Genomic DNA, 17,647 nt, shown 5'->3' with positions numbered 1-17,647 from the left:
TTTTGAAAAGCAATGTCAAGCAGAAATGTGCATTATGGCACAGCAATTCCACTCCTGGGTACTCTAGAAAGATGAGCACATGCCCACAAGAAGATGTGTATAAAATTGTTCATAACAACCACATTTATATTAGCCAAATATTAGACAAAGTCTGGGTTTCTGACAACAGAAGAATGAATAAACAATCCATAGTATAATCCCACAATGGAATGCTACTCAATCATCGAAAGAAAAAAACTAATACATACAATATGATGGAAAATCTCTAATTCCTACATTGAAATAAGCAAGGCTTTAAAAAAAAAAATCTACTGTTTGATTCCATTTACTTGAAGTTCAAACCCAGGCAAACGAATACACGATGCTAGATATTAGAAAGTGATTGCTTCTAGGGGACACAGAGAAAATTGACCAGAAAGGGGTACAAAAGAACTTTCCAGAGTGATGGAAATGCCCTTATATTCTATTTTAAGTGACATAAACACATGCGATTTGCAAAATTTATTGAACTGAAATCTTGAAATCTATGTATTTTATTGCATGTAATCTCTACCTCAAAATAAGCACACACATCCTATCATTTCTTCAGATTTAAGAAAAATTAGAGCTGTTTTTCCATTTTTTTCTCTTTTTAAAACAATCTAATAAGAAACTTAGGTAACTGCAAATCCTTGTTTTTATGGGTAAAATGACATAATGATATGTTGTGTGGGATTTGTTTTCAAATTCTCTAGAATAATAGCAAAAAATTTGGAGCGATAAACAAATAAAACAAGATGGACAACATGTTGATAACTGTCTCTACTTTCGTATATGTTAGAATTATGCTATAATAAAATGTAAAATTAGAAGGAAAATAAAAATGTATAGGGCACAAAAAATAATTCAATAAACATTAGCCCCATAGAAATAACATAATTTTCCCCCTAAAATACCATCATTCAAATTTGAAGAAAATCAACAGAAACATTCCAGTTAATCTCATTTTATTTTCGTTATTTTGACTTTGCATAACTAATAAAGCTTAGGCTAAGCTGCATTTTTTAAAACTTGGAAATAAAAAGGTGGAGCAAATAAAGTTCAGGTAGATTTATATAATTTTACCATAGAGTAATATGTATCATTTTTTAAAAAAGAAAAAATAATTCTGACAATGTATTATGTTCTAAGAAGATTTACAAAGCCAAAAAAAAAAATACATAATCTTTACAGGAGTCTACAATTTAAGAGTAAAACCAGATGAAGACATAAATGTCATAGATAACTTGGCAAAGTATTTTATACAAGTTTTAAAAATTTAGTTAGCTTTAAACCACACAAACTTAATGATCACAGATTTTTGTAAACATCATCAAATAGTTGAGCACATTCAAAATAAATTAGCTCCCTTTGTTAATGTTTTACAGGGGAGCCTTTCAGCGTAAGGCTAGTATGTGGATTCTGTGAGCCAGACTGCCTGAATTTGAATCCAGCTGCTCATTCAGAGGAGGGGTGATCTTGGGCTGACTTCCAGTCTCACTTTCCTCCCTGTCAAATAAGAGATAATAACATCCCCTAGCTTCAGGGTTGTTAATGCAAGTAAAATGCTGGCATTTAGGAAACACTCTTTGAAAGTTATCTCTGTTATCTTACAGCAATGAAGCAATATGCATTTCCTGGGCTCTATATCCTAAATTGGCCATTTAAAAAGTTTATGGAACTTCTGCTCTCCTGTCCCTTACCCACACTGTGAAATCTGTAAATCTGGGGGGAATTTATTTAACAGCAAAACCTGATCTGACCTGAACTCATTTGAAAGCAAAATTTGACTTGAGTAGACATAAGTCTGTTTATATTCCTTATTCCCCGCCCCCCACTTACTACTTAGCATAAGTATTCATACACTCTGCAGCAAAAATATTTATATGCTTTTTCCCTATATTCTGTCCCAGCCCCCTATGTCACTGTTATGCAAGTTATGGTATATGTGTAACACCATAATGTTTTTTAAATAGCTGAAAAAGTCTGAATTTGAAAGCCCACCAAGCCCAAGTTTCAAAATAAGGGGGTAAGGGGCCTGAACCAATCATTTTAGAGTTCAAAATTCTTTCATTCTTAAATGCAAGGAGAATAAAAAAAGACATGCTTAGTCCATTGTGCCAAAGGAAATTCTTTAATAAAGTCTCTTTCAAATGTTAAGTTTCCTATGATATTCAAGGACTGATCACTCACCATTTGCTGGGTAACCTGGTGTGAGAGGGTCTCCTGCACCATTCAGATTTAGGATATTTCCACGCTGGACACCACCTCCAGGAAGATTCCAACCATCTGGATAAGACTTCACCCCAGGAGCAAAGTAGTCAGCAGGGTCTGAGTAGAGAATGACTCCTTTGGCCCCTGCCAGCTGGGCATTTTTAACCTAGAAAACACAGTGTCTTTCTTTCCTTATTTTAAATTGGTTGTTCCAGATTCGGTAATATCAATTTTCAAAATTACACTTAAATGAGTAGTAGAACTTTATCTTCAACCTTTTGTCATTAGGCCTACAACGAAGGACATCTCAGAGAGAATTTCCCTTTTCTTTTTGCTACTATAAGCTCCAAAAATCCTCAGAGCATCAGATTTGGAAATGTTCTTATTAATGGTAGTGAGTATTTGCTATTTCCTTCCACTAGCTTAGAAATATAATAAGCAAGTAGACCCTACAGGCCAAATTCCTATTTGTTCTACAGTCGAAAGGGAATTTTTTAAAATTTAATTTCCCACTAAAGAGAAAAATATATTTATTAACAAATTAAATGAGAGTAATTTTTAAATTTGCTATGTGTAAATTGTTTTCTCTCATTATTTATAACAATTCATACTACAATTTAGTAAACATTTTTGTAGAAAATGTTTAAAACAAAGATACTGAAAGTTAATAATAAACCCAGTGCATGCTTCTTTGTAGGCCACAGGCATAACCCGTAAGCACAGAAAAATTTGTTCTGTTCACTCTAATCATCTACACTGGCCAAATTCCAATGACCAAATTTAACCCCAGGATATAACCTAGTAAATGTGTCCTTTCTGTAAGGTGGGCACATCACAGAATACAAGAAAATCATGGTATTCATAAAGTTTTAAGAAAATGATTCTACACATGTAAAACCCACTAAAACTTTTTATATTGGGGGAGAGAAAAAAAAGAGATGATTTTTACCTTACCTTATTTCCTCTGAAAACTTTCCCATATCTGGCAATTACAATTTTCCCAGAGCAATTGATTTTCATGTCCCGTTCCAATTTAAAGAAGTCTTCAGTTCGTGCATAGTTAACATACACTAGATCACCCTGTTGAGATCAGGAATGACTTAATATAAGTCAGATATAAAACAAGGAGATTTTTCTGCATGGGGACTGTTGGACATTTTTGAAAGAGGGAAGAGCTCAGAGCACACAGGAGGGTCAGAAATGCATGAGCTCCGAAGAAGAGATTCAAGGGAAAAATGAATTTAAATTGAGAATGGATTAGATGGGGTAGAAGCACATGAATTAAGTAATATTTGTTTGTATTTGTCCCATATTTAGTGGCTATGAAGCTGAAGCTGCAGAAGCCGCCCCCCCACAGAAAAGCATATACCTATACACATTGCTGCATGCAACTTGAAGGGGTCCAGATACCCTAGGCTAAGAAGCCCTTAATGAGACCTTTTCTCTCTTCAGTGTGTGTTCACAGGGAGTAGCTTAATGGTTCTTAACAACTACCAAGTAAAGAAAAATGCACAGGTAACATCACTGCTTTACAGGTCTGATTTCAATCATTAATGTGATTATGTGCAAATCTTATAACATATTTGAGTCTCGATATTCTCATTGGCTCAATGATCTGCTAGATTAAATCAGTGATCTTCCAACATTTTTGGCTCACCTATTCCCTAAATTAATTTTGACAACGTACCCCTTCATCTAAAATTTAAAATTTTTTATCATACCTTTTAAGTAGCTGCAAAGCATGCAACATCTAGCTTACTATAAATATTAACATTTTTAGAAGAAATTGTACACAACTTTTATATTGATCCAAAGGAATTTAAACACTATTTATTTACTATTCAACATCATCAATTTTAAAAATTACATGAACATGCTCTTCTTTACAGTCAAAATTTTGTCATCTCTTTTTTTTCTTGAACTTGTATATTGTCCATCTTCCCCCACAGAATTTTACTCTAAAGTAAAATATATTTGTGCTGGGCACCAGATGGGCTCTCCAGATTCATGGTCAATGAAGGACTTTTTGCTCCAGCTGCAGGGAAGGCTTTCTGCAGACCATCTTCATCTGTCAGCCCCTTCAAGGATTGCTTCAGCTGTAGACAGTCCCCTTGCTCAAGGTCATGTCCCTTCCTAGAATGCCACACATTCAGTGACTGTTTGATGTAAGGGTACAGAGACCTGGACATCTCAGTCTAACGTAGGACAATTCTGAGAAACTATTCCAGACCTCCTTATAGGCTTAGCCAAGGCTATCCTTCAGCTGGCATTGCAGGGTGACTTCTCCCTCTGCCTAATCCAGCTCTGCTTTTCACAGATGTTGATCCCAAGAGAACACTCCACAATTATCAACTAGCATTCTAAATTTCAATTCAGAATCTATTACCTTAAATATGGGTATGCTTGAAAGTTTTTTATTAATCACTGTCAAATTTCTTTGAATCAGTATATCTATATGTCAATTTTTTTAAAAAAATTATTTTTGTGACAGATTGTGTTAAGAAACAGCTTCAAGAGTAAATTATAATTATAGGCCAGGCATGGTGGCTCATGCCTGTAATCCCAGCACTTTGGGAGACTGTGGTGGGCAGATCACTTGAGGTTGGGAGTTCAAGACCAGCCTGGCCAACATAGTGAAAACCCATCTCTACTAAGAACACAAAAATCAGCTGGGCGTGGTGGCACCCGCCTGTAATCCCAGCTACTCGGGGGCTGAGGCACGAGAATTGCTTGAACATGGGAGGTGGAGGTTGCAGTGAGCCAAGATCATACCACTGCATTCTAGCCTGGGCGACAGACTAAGACTTGGTCTCAAAAAAAAAAAAAGATAGATTAAGTTATAATTATAATTACTAGCAGTATCAAATTAAGTCTAACAACATCATTGCAATTCTTATAAATAATGCATAACCATAAAATTTGATTAGAAATATATCTTTTAATGCAATGAGTGGGACAGTGAAGCGTTATCTTAACACATTTGTTCAGTGGGTGAACAAATTATTGCTAGAATGAGACAGGGATCAGCAAAAACAGTTCAATTTACATTTCTTGTTTTTACAGTAAGTTCTGAGAAAACTTGGATAGGAATGAAAGATTTGTTATAGAATTGTCACTAACTTATTTAAACTTCTTTCAAGTTATAATCTGAAAATCACAAATTGATCTATCATACAAGTGTCTTTTAATGATATTAGCTGGAAACTCAATTGGGTTTACCTTTAATTTTGCTCAATTGTAAACTATTTGAATTGCTAAGAATTTGTTACCCAGCTGTTAGAACCATTCACTATCTTAACATTGAAAACAATATTTCTAATTCTCTCTTTTTTTGAAGCCCCAGAGATTTTTACAACACAGATATATGCTTCATATTGACTTAGAATGGGTAGGAGATGTTTTTCATTTATAAAATAAGATGAAAACGCTTGTAAATAGAGAGCAGGACCTCACGACAGGCTAGCTTTCAACACCATGAAAAAGTGCACAGGGTAATTGATGATCTGGAAACTGATCTCTTTAAAACCATGTCATGCTTGCCTTTGGAAAGTCTTTACACACCCTAGTTTGAAACCTCTGTCCCAGATGATTTCCAATATCCTATCATTTTATTTTGGTTATTGTTTTCCTGTTTGACTACATTTTTCATAGCATGTACATGACAAATATATATCAGATATTAAAATAGAATTGTTTCCAAGCTGATTCTAGGATTCATTTGACAAATTGGTGAAGATCTATTATGTGTTAGGCAGTGCCCTATGTAATACAACAAATCTCTGCCCTTGAAGGAACTTACACTGCAGGTTCTCCTTCAGTCACAATGGGATTAAGTCTTATTAAACTCACCTAAGTTGAAAATAATTATACATCTAAAGTGTGTTTTTGACTTAGGATATTTTCAATTTATAGTGGGTTTATCCAGACATAACCTCACGATAAGTTAAGAAGTGTACTGAATGAGGATGGCTACTGCACCATCATAAAGTCAAAAAATTTTAAGTAGCCATCTTAAGTTGGGGGTTTCCTGTAATGTGGATGGGATAATACAATAATGAGCATTAAATTTAATAACTAAGCAAAGCATACATTATATTAAAAGGTGATAAGTAGTATAGAAAAAATTAAAAAGCATTTAAATAGAGTATACAAATGGTGAACTAGAGCTTAAGTGGGTGTAATATTAAATAAAATGAGGAAAGTCTAATTGGGAAACTGACATTTGAATCTTTGCCTCTGTAAAAGGATTACATTTAGCTCTTGTATTTCTTCCTAAGACCAATGTAATATTAATGTACTATTAATCATAACACTATGTGTCTGATTTATCATTGTTAGCCCTCTCTGGAGCATCCTCATTCTATTTTAACTGTGTCTACAAAGTCATTAACCAATTTGATTTCAGCAAAATAATTATTTAGTGTAAGTATCCTACTTGAAATTTACCCTTAATATAACTAACTTTGAGGAGACTACCTTTAAATGTCTCTAAATGTGGCTGTCTTTTGATATATCAGCAATCCTCACAAAACAAACTGTGAGGGAGAGAAAACTGAAAAATATATTAGCTTAAAAATGAGAGTAAACTTTGAAAATGAAAACAAGTGTGACAGATATTCCCTCTTAGCACTTCTCAAATGCAAGTTGTCACTGTTAGTTAGAAAAGAGCTTTGTTTTTAGACAAAGACCTCCTTGTACAACTTACACTGTACCATCCATTGTTCTATGACTGTGAATAAATAGAATCTTGCACTCTTAGCCCAGAATTTTCTTTGTTTCCTTAAGCTTCCATCTCCCTAACTCTTATTTATAGAGATAGAATTGGGAGGCAAAACCAGTGATTCTCAAAGATGGTCCTTGAACCCTCAGAAACAATATCACGCTTGTTACAAACACAAACTCCCAGGCTCCACCCCATTAAACTTAGGAAGTGGAAACTAGAATCTGTGTTTTACAAGCCATCCAGATTATTGTGACAGACACTAAAGCTTGAGAACCACTAGATAGACTATATTTATGAACATGGCAAATTGCTAATTTTAAATAGCATAAAGCAGAATCCCATATTTCATATTCCACAGGATTCAGACGTAAATTCAAAGATTACTGATCGTGAGTTTTTGTTTTGTTTTGTTTTTTGAGACGGAGTCTAGCTCTGTCGCCGAGGCTGAAGTGCATAAATTCACTGGATCATCTGTAACCCAGCCAGTGGAGTGTTAATTCTTTCAAAACTATGTATGTCCCTATGTGTGTTTAAAACATTTCACGGGCCAGGCGCGGTGGCTCACGCCTGTGATCCCAGCACTCTGGGAGGCCGAGGCGGGCGGATCAAGAGGTCAGGAGATGGAAACCATCCTGGCTAACAGGGTGAAACCCCGTCTCTACTAAAAATACAAAAAAATTAGCCAGGAGTGGTGGCAGGGCCCTGTAGTCCCAGCTACTCGGGAGGCTGAGGCGGGAGAATGGCGAGAACTCGGGAGGTGGGGCTTGCAGTGAGCCGAGACTGTGCCTCCTGACCTCAGGTGATCCGCCTGCCTCTGCACCCGGCCAACCTGTTTTTGTATACATAATCTTTTCACTGCTCAATACATTCAGTGTTCTTCAATTTCACACTTCACACTTCAACTTCTTCAATAGATCACATTCATTTAAGATTTTTAAAGTATATTTTATATTTTTTAGCTATTTTAGATTAAATTTATTCATTATACTTTCTGCTATCATATACTATTTGGTCATTTATGTTTAGCTTCAATCTGATAATATTAATACTATTTTTAAATAAAAATGTATTGTTAATTTTTGGTATACATAAGTCATGCAGTTATATCGCTGTAAATAATAAAGGAGAATATTAATAAAGAAGGCCCAAAGTGCAAAAACATAAGGAAAATAATTTGACAATGTCAAAATTAAGAATCTTTTTTCAACAAAGGAAAACAGAGTGAACAAAAAGATGAAAAATTAGAATAGGCAAAACTAATTTATGGTGACAAAAATGTCAAAGAAAGATATCCTCTGGGGTATGTAGAGTTGATTAAGAAGAAGCATAAGGGAACTTTCTGAAGTGAAGGTAATATAATATTCTGTACATTGATGGGATTTGGATCACCCAGATGTAGGCATTTGTCAAAAATCAATAAATGTGCATTTGGGATTTGTGCATCTCATTGCAGTAAATTGTATCTTTAAAAATACCATTAATAAAATATAATCAATATTCCTTCTTCTTACTAAGACATTCTCATTACTTAAAATGAATTGGATTACATCAAAAGTCCCTTTATGACCCTTTAATTATCGGCTGAACATATGAAGAGAAGGAAGGCTTCTTTTTGTCATTTTTATTTGTTGCACTGTGTTTTTACCTCTGGCATTCCTTGAGGAGAGAAAGCACTGAAAGGTGGTACGATATCCGAAACATTTTCATATCCTGGAGGAGGTGGTTCAAATAATGATGTGTTGAAAATCTAGAGAAACAAAATATTATAATCAAAATAAATCAGTTAAAGTTTGGTTACTATAATCAAACACAAAAAAATGAATATTATCTTTTATGTCAGTAGAGGGTGAATGAATCCTTCAGGATTTTGATGATAGTATCAAATACCCAACACTATGCCAGAAGTTGTGAAGAATTCATGAGATGAATACATCACAGATTCTGTCCTCAAAATGGTAAGATCTATTCAAGGAAACAAAGCTAAAAAACCCCACCAATAACTAAAAATCAACCAAACAAAAAACAACAATCATAAAATAAGTGAGTACTATAGAAAGAAAAGCTCAGAGGAGGTAAAAAGATACTCTTCCAAAAGGAATACTGTATACTGTAAACTGTGTACTGATAGAAGGAAGAATTAGAAATTGATTTTTTGTAAGTGGCATACATACTAAGCTAGTGTAAATAAAAGCCTAAATATGTAGCTGCTTCACAGAAGGTTAGAAGTAAATTAACCTCATGAATTTCTTGAGAGAACTTGTAAGGACTAGCTTTCGATTTTGGAGAAAGATTTTAATCACCAAATAAAAAGTAACTTTGTTTGGTAATCTCAGTCATTATAATAATGCTTAGATAATTACCTAGGAACAAAGTAAATATTAAATTTACTTAAAAAAAAAAGTACATGATTGGGGAATCCACAGCTGGCTGTATCTAGATTCTCTGAACAACATATGCACTGAAAAGAATGAAAAACACTGAACCAAATATATGTCTTTTTAATTTTATAATTAAATTGGAAAAAATGGTAAGGAATATTCAGAAGCAAAAAAATAAAATGAAGGCAAGAATCCTCAGAGGTAGCACAAAAGTTGGCTTTGCCTTAGATGGATCTATCAAAGCCTATGGCCCCATGAAAAGGATTCAGGAGTTAGTTTAAAGCTGGTTCACATAATGGAATCTAGCAGAAGACTGTGTATAAAGCTGGTCTAAGAACAACAATATCCTGGCCAAGCGCCGCGGCTCACGCCTGTAATCCCAGCACTTTGGGAGCCCAAGGTGGGCAGATCACGGGGTCAGGAGTTTGAGACCAGCCTGACCAACATGGTGAAACCCCATCTCTACTAAAAATACAAAAATTAGCTGGGCCTACGTGCTTGTAATCCCAGCTACTCAGGAGGCTGAGACAGGAGAATCGCTTGAACCCGGCAGGCAAGCTTGCAGTGAATGGAGATCGTGCCACTGCACTCCAGCCTAGGTGACAAAAAAAAAAAAAAAGAAGAAAAACAATATCCTTCAGGGTTAAGGATAAATTCAAAATAAACTTGCTCCATGGAAAGTAATGGCTTAGCATACAGCAGCAAAAAAGGGTTCCAGATAATTCATAACTCTACAAATTTCCATTCACTGTTTATATAGTATGCTTCAAGCTAAAATATTTATTTTAAAGCAGTGCCAGGTTTGTAGTGCTCCCTGGGGCCTAAGAGAAATGATCAGGAGGAATCAGCCTTCAACTTAGCCTTAAAGAATTCCCAAATTCTGAGAAGAACTCAGAGCCACAAAATCACCAAACACCTCCAAAGTACTATGGAAAAGAGCCAACAGAAAGAACAGAGTAAAATTACACCTGCAACTACTGTATTTATGGTATGTATCATACACATGATATTGAACTAAAATTTAAATAAAAATTTAAGCCAGGCTGGGTACGGTGGCTCATGCCTGTAATACCAGCACTTTGGGAGGCCAAGGCAGGCGAATCACCTGAGGTCAGGAGTTCAAGACCAGCCTGGCCAACCTGGGGAAGCCCTGTCTCTACTAAAATTGCAAAATTAGTGGGACATGGTGCACCTGTAGTCCCAGATACTTTGAGGCAGGAGAATCACTTGAACCCGGGAGGCAGAGGTTGCAGTGAGCCAAGATCGCGCCACTGCACTCCAGCCTGGGCAACAAGAGCGAAACTCCATCTCAAAAAAAAAAAAAAAAAAAAGTTACGGCCAGGTGCAGTAGCTCATGCTTGTAATCTCAGCACTTTTTGGAGGCCGAGGCAGGTAGATCACTTGAGGTCAGGAGTTCCAGAGCAGCCTAGCCAACATGGTAAAACCTCTTCTCTACCAAAAATGCAAAAATTAGCCAGGTTTGGCGGTATGTGGCTGTGGTCCCAGCTACTCAGGAAGCTGAGGCAATAGAATTGCTTGAACCTGGGCAGTGGAGGTTTCAGTGAGCCGAGATCGTGCCATTGCATTCCAGCCTGGGTGACTGAGCAAGACTCCATCTCTAAAAAAAAAAAAAAAAGAATACAGAGATACAGCACCAAATGCATATTGTGAAAGTTGAAATAAATAAATAAAACTAAATTAAAAATTTAAAATAATGTATGGATCAAAAATATTTAGACAAAGCTATAGAGAATTGTTTTAGGAAATAAATCTAAAATAATTCAGAATGCAGCACAGAATCATAGAAAAGAGAAATATGAGAGAAATATTAAAGACCTAAAAAACAAAATGAGAAGGTGTGGGATACATATGGAATTAGAAACTTCCTTCTCTTCTCTTCAGAAAAGAAAGAATTTAGAAAGCTTAAATTTGAATGACTAAAAACATTCCAAAACCACCGAAAATCATGACCTCCGTAATTTCACATTCAGGAGATCCAGTGAATCTTGACCAAGATGCATAAAAATAATCTTTACCCAGCCCATTACAGTAAAATTGCAATAGTCAATATAGTACTTAATGATAAAAATTGCAAAAGAGAGATTATACATGATTACCCAAGCAGAACAAAAATTAGATTGGCAGCTGACTTCTCCACAGTGGCAATGGAGGCTGGGTGCAGTAGCTCACACCTATAATCCCAGCACTTTGGGAGGCTGAGGCCAGTGGATGACCTGAGGTCCGGAGTTCAAGACCAGCCTGGCCAACATGGTAAAATCCCGTCTCTACTAAAAATACAAAAATTAGCCAGGTGTGGCGGCACACGTCTGTAGTCCCAGCTACTTGGGAGCCTGAGGCAGGAGAATGGCTTGAATCTGGGAGGCAGAGGTTGCAATTAGCCGAGATTATACCACTTCATTCCAGCCTGGGCGACAGAGAGAGAAAAAAAAAAAAAAAAAATAGCAATGGAATCCATAATTCAGTAGAATATTGTCTCCATGGTTTTGAGCAACAATTACTGTCAAACTACAAATTTGTGTCCTACAAAATTATCGTTCCTTTGAAAATGAATATGAAAGACTCATTTTTCCATCAAATTTTAACAGTTTTGGGTCAACAGATGTTCACTTAAAAGAACATTTCTAAACAATATTGTTCAATAAACAATACCATACAACAAATGAAGCCTCTAAAAGAATCTCTAAAATGATGCAAGAAGAATCAGAAAGCAAAGATATTGCAAATGTGTGGTAAAAATTAAATAAGGACTATATATGATAATAATAACGTATTACTATCATATTAATAAACATATTTTTCAAGTTTATGAAACAAGACTGAATTAAAATTATGCATATAAATTGGTAATATATAACAAAAGTGAAAGTGTTCTAAGGTTTCTATATTGTAGAAATATTGATTGAATTATGACACCAAAGCTTTAGGGGAAAAAAGGAAGAGTAAAATTCACACTAGAGGAAGGTAAAAGTGACCTAAATATTGTATATCAGAATTATAAAAAATTAAAATGGAAAAAAGAATAATTAAAAAGCATAGCATGTCTAAATAAAATCAGCTGTGTACCAGTTGACAAGGAGTGACATAAACCCGCTGAAAAAGAAATACCAAACAAATATTAATTTAAAAAAAAATTTTAGGACAAAGTCAAATAACATTATGACGAGATAAAAAAGGCTACTACATAAGCATAAGTCTGTCATTTCATCAACAATTCTAATTTTGTTTATATATGATAACAGGTCTCCAAATTCTACATAACATAAATTTATGGAATTATAAATTATATATAGAGAGAGTATAAAACAGACATTACTATAGTGAGGTGAGATAATTTAACATTTATCTCTAATTAATAAAGGAAGCAGACAAAATGAGAGCACATTAAGGATAATGGAGATTTCAGCCAAATAATAAACAAACTCAAACTAATGTACAAATATAAAATATTAAACCAAACAACCATCAAATACATGTTTTTCCCAAAGAAACACAGAACATTTATAAAAATTGAGCACATATTATGTTCCAAAGGAAGCCTCAACAATTGTCAAAGGATTAGTGTCCTACAAACCACATTATCTGATCTCAATATATTCAATTTAGAGATCAGATCAAACAAATAACAATAACAATCTTTAAATTCAGAATTTAAAAAAATACTTGTAAATAGTTCCAGGATCAAAGAAGAAAATACAGAAATTAAAAAATATTTAGATACTAATGATAATTAAACTACTCCTAATCCAAATTTGTGAGATGTAGTTGAAGTGGAAAGGGAAGTTAAAGGGGAAACTGATGGCTCTAAATACTCATAGTAGAAATGAAGAAAGACTGAATGTCAATAAGTTAAGCATTCTGCTGAGGATTTTACAAAGAACAGCAAAGTAAACACAAAGAAGATAAAAGAGGCAATTATAAAACAAGAACAGAGTTAATAAAATATAAAGCAAAGATAGATGAGAAAAGATTGCCAAAGCCAAAGTTTATTCTTTGGATACACTAGTAAATTCAACCTATCTCTCTCAAGAGCAATAAGAAAAAAACTATAGCAAAAGCACAAATAAATAATATTAATTATCAAAAAGAGGCACATCTACAGATGCTGAGCAGATTAAAAAAGATAAGAAAATACTAGGAACAACTATACTATAAATTTGAAACCTTACGTGAAATGGAAAATGCATTTTAAATAAAACTTATGAAAACTGACATAAGAATACATTTTTTAAAAAATCGGCCAGGCACAATGGCTCACGCCTGTAATCTCAGCACTTTGGCAGGCTGAGGCGGGTGGATTACGAGGTCAGGAGTTCGAGACCAGCCTGGCCAACATAGTGGAACCACGTCTCTAATAAAAATACAAAAATTAGCCAGGTGTGGTGGCACGTGCCTGTAGTCCCAGCTACTTGGGAGGCTGAGGTGGGAGAATCGCTTGAACCCGGGAGGCGGAGGTTGCAGTGAGCTGAGACCACGCCATTACACTCCAGTCTGGGTGACAGAGTAAGACTCGGTCAACAACAACAAAAAAACTAGTTGTATAACCATATAACAATAAAGTCATATATCAAACAATAAAAATTGTTCTATGACATAAAATTATCATATGACAAACAATAAGGTCATTTAACAAACAATAAAAATTGTTATATGACATAAAATAGTCATATAACAACCAATAAAGAAATTAAACCAGTAGTTTAAAATTTTCCACAAATAAAGTCAAGGCCAACTGGTTTTCCTTGAGTTTGAAAGGTTAAAGGAAAAAATAATTTAATTACAACAAAACCTATTTCAGAAAATATTAAAAACCCAACTCATTTTAGAAGGCAAGTAGAATATTGAAATTATAACCCAACAAATAGATTGCAAAAACACAGACTAAACGTGCTATGAGTATAAACATAATATATATCAATATATGAATTTAAAACCCTAATGCTAATATTACAACTTCAAAAAATGTAAAATTATTCTAACATTAGAATATCACTGAATGTCATCTTCAGATCAAGAAAGAAAAATCGCATGTTCATCTCAAAGAAAAATGTGTTTAATATAAATCCATATAGCAAAAAATTTTAGTATATGTGGAAAAGATGTACTTTAAGATAACCAGAAAAAGAAAACAGTAAATATAGTAAATATCATAATTAATGGTGAGAAAGAATTAAAGGTATTTCCTTCAAGACCAGAAGAAAGTTAAGGATATCTGCTATCAAAAACTTCTTTTCAACATTATATTGTATAGGTCTTGGCCAGTGCAGTAATATAAATGGGAGGGATTTGGAGATGAGGAGTGGATCTGGGCAGATTTTACACTGTACTAACTAGAGCAGTAGTTATTTCCCTTTTCTGAGACTGATAGAAGCTAAAGTGAAACCAAATCAACTACTACTTGCCACATCCCCACATATTCCAAATTTCCCATATTTTTTCTGTGATTCATATAAGATATGAACTCATCTGAATCACTAGGTAAGATTAAAAGAAAAATTATGCTGAGGTGCAATAAAAATCAATAAAGAAACAAAGTCATTATATAAGCATGTCTTTCAGGCAAGGGAATATTCAAACTTGTCTCACTTGATTTGCCTTTATGGTAATCAATTTTGCAGCACCATTATGCCACACTGAATTTTACAGCAAGTTTACGAGCTATTCTAACAAGTAAGAAAAGTTTTTAATGTCAAGGAAATGACTTTCTGGTTGACTTTATCAAAATTAGATTAAATTTCAGTCTTAGAGTATTTTTTACTTTCCAAAATGCACAGGTAGCCTCAAATTATATATTCTGAGTATAACTAAAACAATATTAGTTTACAATTTCTGTTTACATTTTGTGACATAAAAAAGTCAATATATAGTTAAATCTTTACGGAATGTTATTTCTGCATAATCAAAGCTGAAACAATGTCTCTGTATACATTAAAAATATTTCTCATAGGATCCACAAAATACTAACCACATTTGTTGCCTATGGGATGGAGAACTTGTCTGTTTTGTGCAGGGGTATAAAAGGAATCAGTTTATCACATAGCTCAGCTGTGAACTGTTATTCATAACAATTAAATTGTACTGGGAGATGGGAGGTAGTAAGAGAACATGGTGGTTGGGGCCAAGGGATGAACAGGGAGCTGACTTGTCACAATGTCAATAGATAATGCCTGCATCTGAAATAAAAGCCATATAAGCATGTAATTTATAGAAACAGATGTAAATATCAAAAGAATGAACTTATAGTTGAATAATGATTGCCTCTGGAAAGAGGAAAATAGAGAAAAAGCAAGGCACTCAGGAGAATTATGTGATTATGTACATATATAACTTGGATAAAAATAAAAAAGAACTAATGATATAAATTTAAAAAATTAAGAAACTAGGTATCTAACACTATTCAGGAAAATCTCCCCAGTGAAACTTTTACATGATTCATTTTGTATTATGTAACAGGCTTTGGTAACATTATGAATGCTTGTAATACAAAAGTAAATAATGAAATAAAATAAGCAATGGTATAGTCAAAACTGGAAAGTGAGGCGGAAGGAAAAAAGAAGAAAAAACGACAACATAGCAAGACCCCATCTTAAAAAAAAAACTAACCAGCACTTTCAGAGGCCAAGGCGGGTGGATCACGAAGTCAGGAGATCGAGACCATCGTGGCTAAAACGGTGAAACCCTGTCTCCACTAAAAATACAAAAAAATTAGCCAGGCGTCGTGGCGGGAGCCTGTAGTCCCAGCTACTCTGGAGGCCGAGACAAGAGAATGGCGTGAACTCGGGAGGCGGAGCTTTCAGTGAGCGGAGATCGCGCCACTACACTCCAGCCTGGGCGACAAAGCGAGACTCCGTCTCAAAAAAAAAAAAAACAAAACCTAAAATATATTATATGTCTGCTCTTTTTCACATTGTACCTAGACAATTCTCAAATTTGATAGATCAAAAGAGAGGTTTAAGCATATGTATACATTTTAACATTGTCAATATTTTATTTCTTTAAATAAATTTTCTGAACATGTTTTAAAGACCCCTTGGTATTTAACTGTATAGATATGCCACCGCTTATTTAACAAACATTCTGAGACTATATGACATGTAGTGGTATTGCCTTTTAAATATAATATATTTTAGGGTTTTTTTTGTTTCTTTTTCTTTTTTTTTTTTTTTTCTTTTAAGGTGGAGTCTTGCTATGTTGTTCAAGCTGGTCTGCAACTCCTGGTTCCAGCAATCATCCTATCTCAGCCTCCCAAGTCGCTGAGATTAGGGAATATGCCACCACGCCTGGCTTAATAATATTTTTTAAAGTTATACTGTTAACTACTATGATTGAGAACAGTAGTTAATATGAAAGGCTCCAATCACATTAGGAAATTTAGTATGGAATTACATCACTGACTGTAAAATATAACAACATATTAATCATTAAGAAGAGACTGATTCATTAGTCAATAAAAGGAGGTTATTGACCTACTATGAAAAAAAATTATATATGTACTTAAATCACATGACATTTTCAGTTCACTGACCAAAGTGGACATATTTCAAGATATATGTAATTAAGAGTGCCCAGTAATAAAAGGACTAAAGAAATTTACCTAAATAGAAATGGACTCTTCTACACACGGTAGCTCTAAAACTAAGGTATGTTAAGTAAGGATGAATGTATGTTATATTTTGTGATCTTTCATGTTGAACATACATCATAATAAATACATTAATTTATCTGCATTGTCTTCTCTTTCTCAAGTATATGCCCCAACTTGCAAACAAGATGGCAAATTCTTTAAATACCATGCTAAAGACCTTGCCTCCAAACTTGTCCTCTCCAAATGTCCACACACAAACTCTTCGCACAGAGCTCAACCTGATCAATTGAGACATAATCATTAAGTACCAATAAAAACTTGCTGGGTCAAACTGCATACTGGATCCGTGCATTTCCCAGCAACTCCAAATCTGTGGAGTGTCTTTATAAATTAAACCTATCAAAAATGTATCTCTTGGACAGGCTCGGTGCCTCACATGTGTAATTCTACAACTTTGGGAGGCTGAGGCGGGTGGATCACCTGAGGTCAGGAGTTCCAGACTAGCCTGGCCAACATGGCGAAACCCCGTCTCTCCTAAAAATACAAAAATTAGCTGGGCGTGGTGGTGCACACCTGTAATCCCAGCTACTCAGGAGGCTGAGGAAGGAGAATCCCTTGAACATGGGAGGTGGAGGTTGCAGTGAGCCGAGATGGCACCACTGCACTCCAGCCTGCCTCACAGGAGTGAAACTCCATCTGGAAAAAAAAAAA

At 34.7% G+C, this 17,647-nt stretch overlaps 1 protein-coding gene across 6 annotated transcripts in view; it reads right to left on the bottom strand.

The window, feature by feature from the left end:
• FOLH1 (folate hydrolase 1) overlaps nucleotides 1-17,647 on the bottom strand; it is a 65,338-nt gene that overhangs the window by 38,881 nt on the left and 8,810 nt on the right. For 4 of the 6 annotated variants that reach the window (XM_002822339.5, XM_024255682.2, XM_054524891.1 and 1 more), the window contains 3 exons: nucleotides 8,601-8,702; nucleotides 3,187-3,312; nucleotides 2,212-2,398 (listed from right to left, as the gene is read on the bottom strand). In XM_002822339.5, the coding sequence (XP_002822385.3) occupies nucleotides 2,212-2,398; nucleotides 3,187-3,312; nucleotides 8,601-8,702 (415 nt within the window). Of the gene's footprint in view, nucleotides 1-2,211; nucleotides 2,399-3,186; nucleotides 3,313-8,600; nucleotides 8,703-10,875; nucleotides 10,948-11,450; nucleotides 11,722-17,647 lie in introns of those variants that run through there. The other 2 variants (XM_054524890.2, XM_054524889.1) reach the window with 2 other exon arrangements.

This window comes from Pongo abelii, chromosome 9 (genome assembly GCF_028885655.2).
Source record: "Pongo abelii isolate AG06213 chromosome 9, NHGRI_mPonAbe1-v2.0_pri, whole genome shotgun sequence".
NCBI classification, from domain to species: domain Eukaryota; kingdom Metazoa; phylum Chordata; class Mammalia; order Primates; family Hominidae; genus Pongo; species Pongo abelii.
Note: the sequence above shows the minus strand (reverse complement) of the source record. Positions and strands in the feature narration are given on the sequence as shown.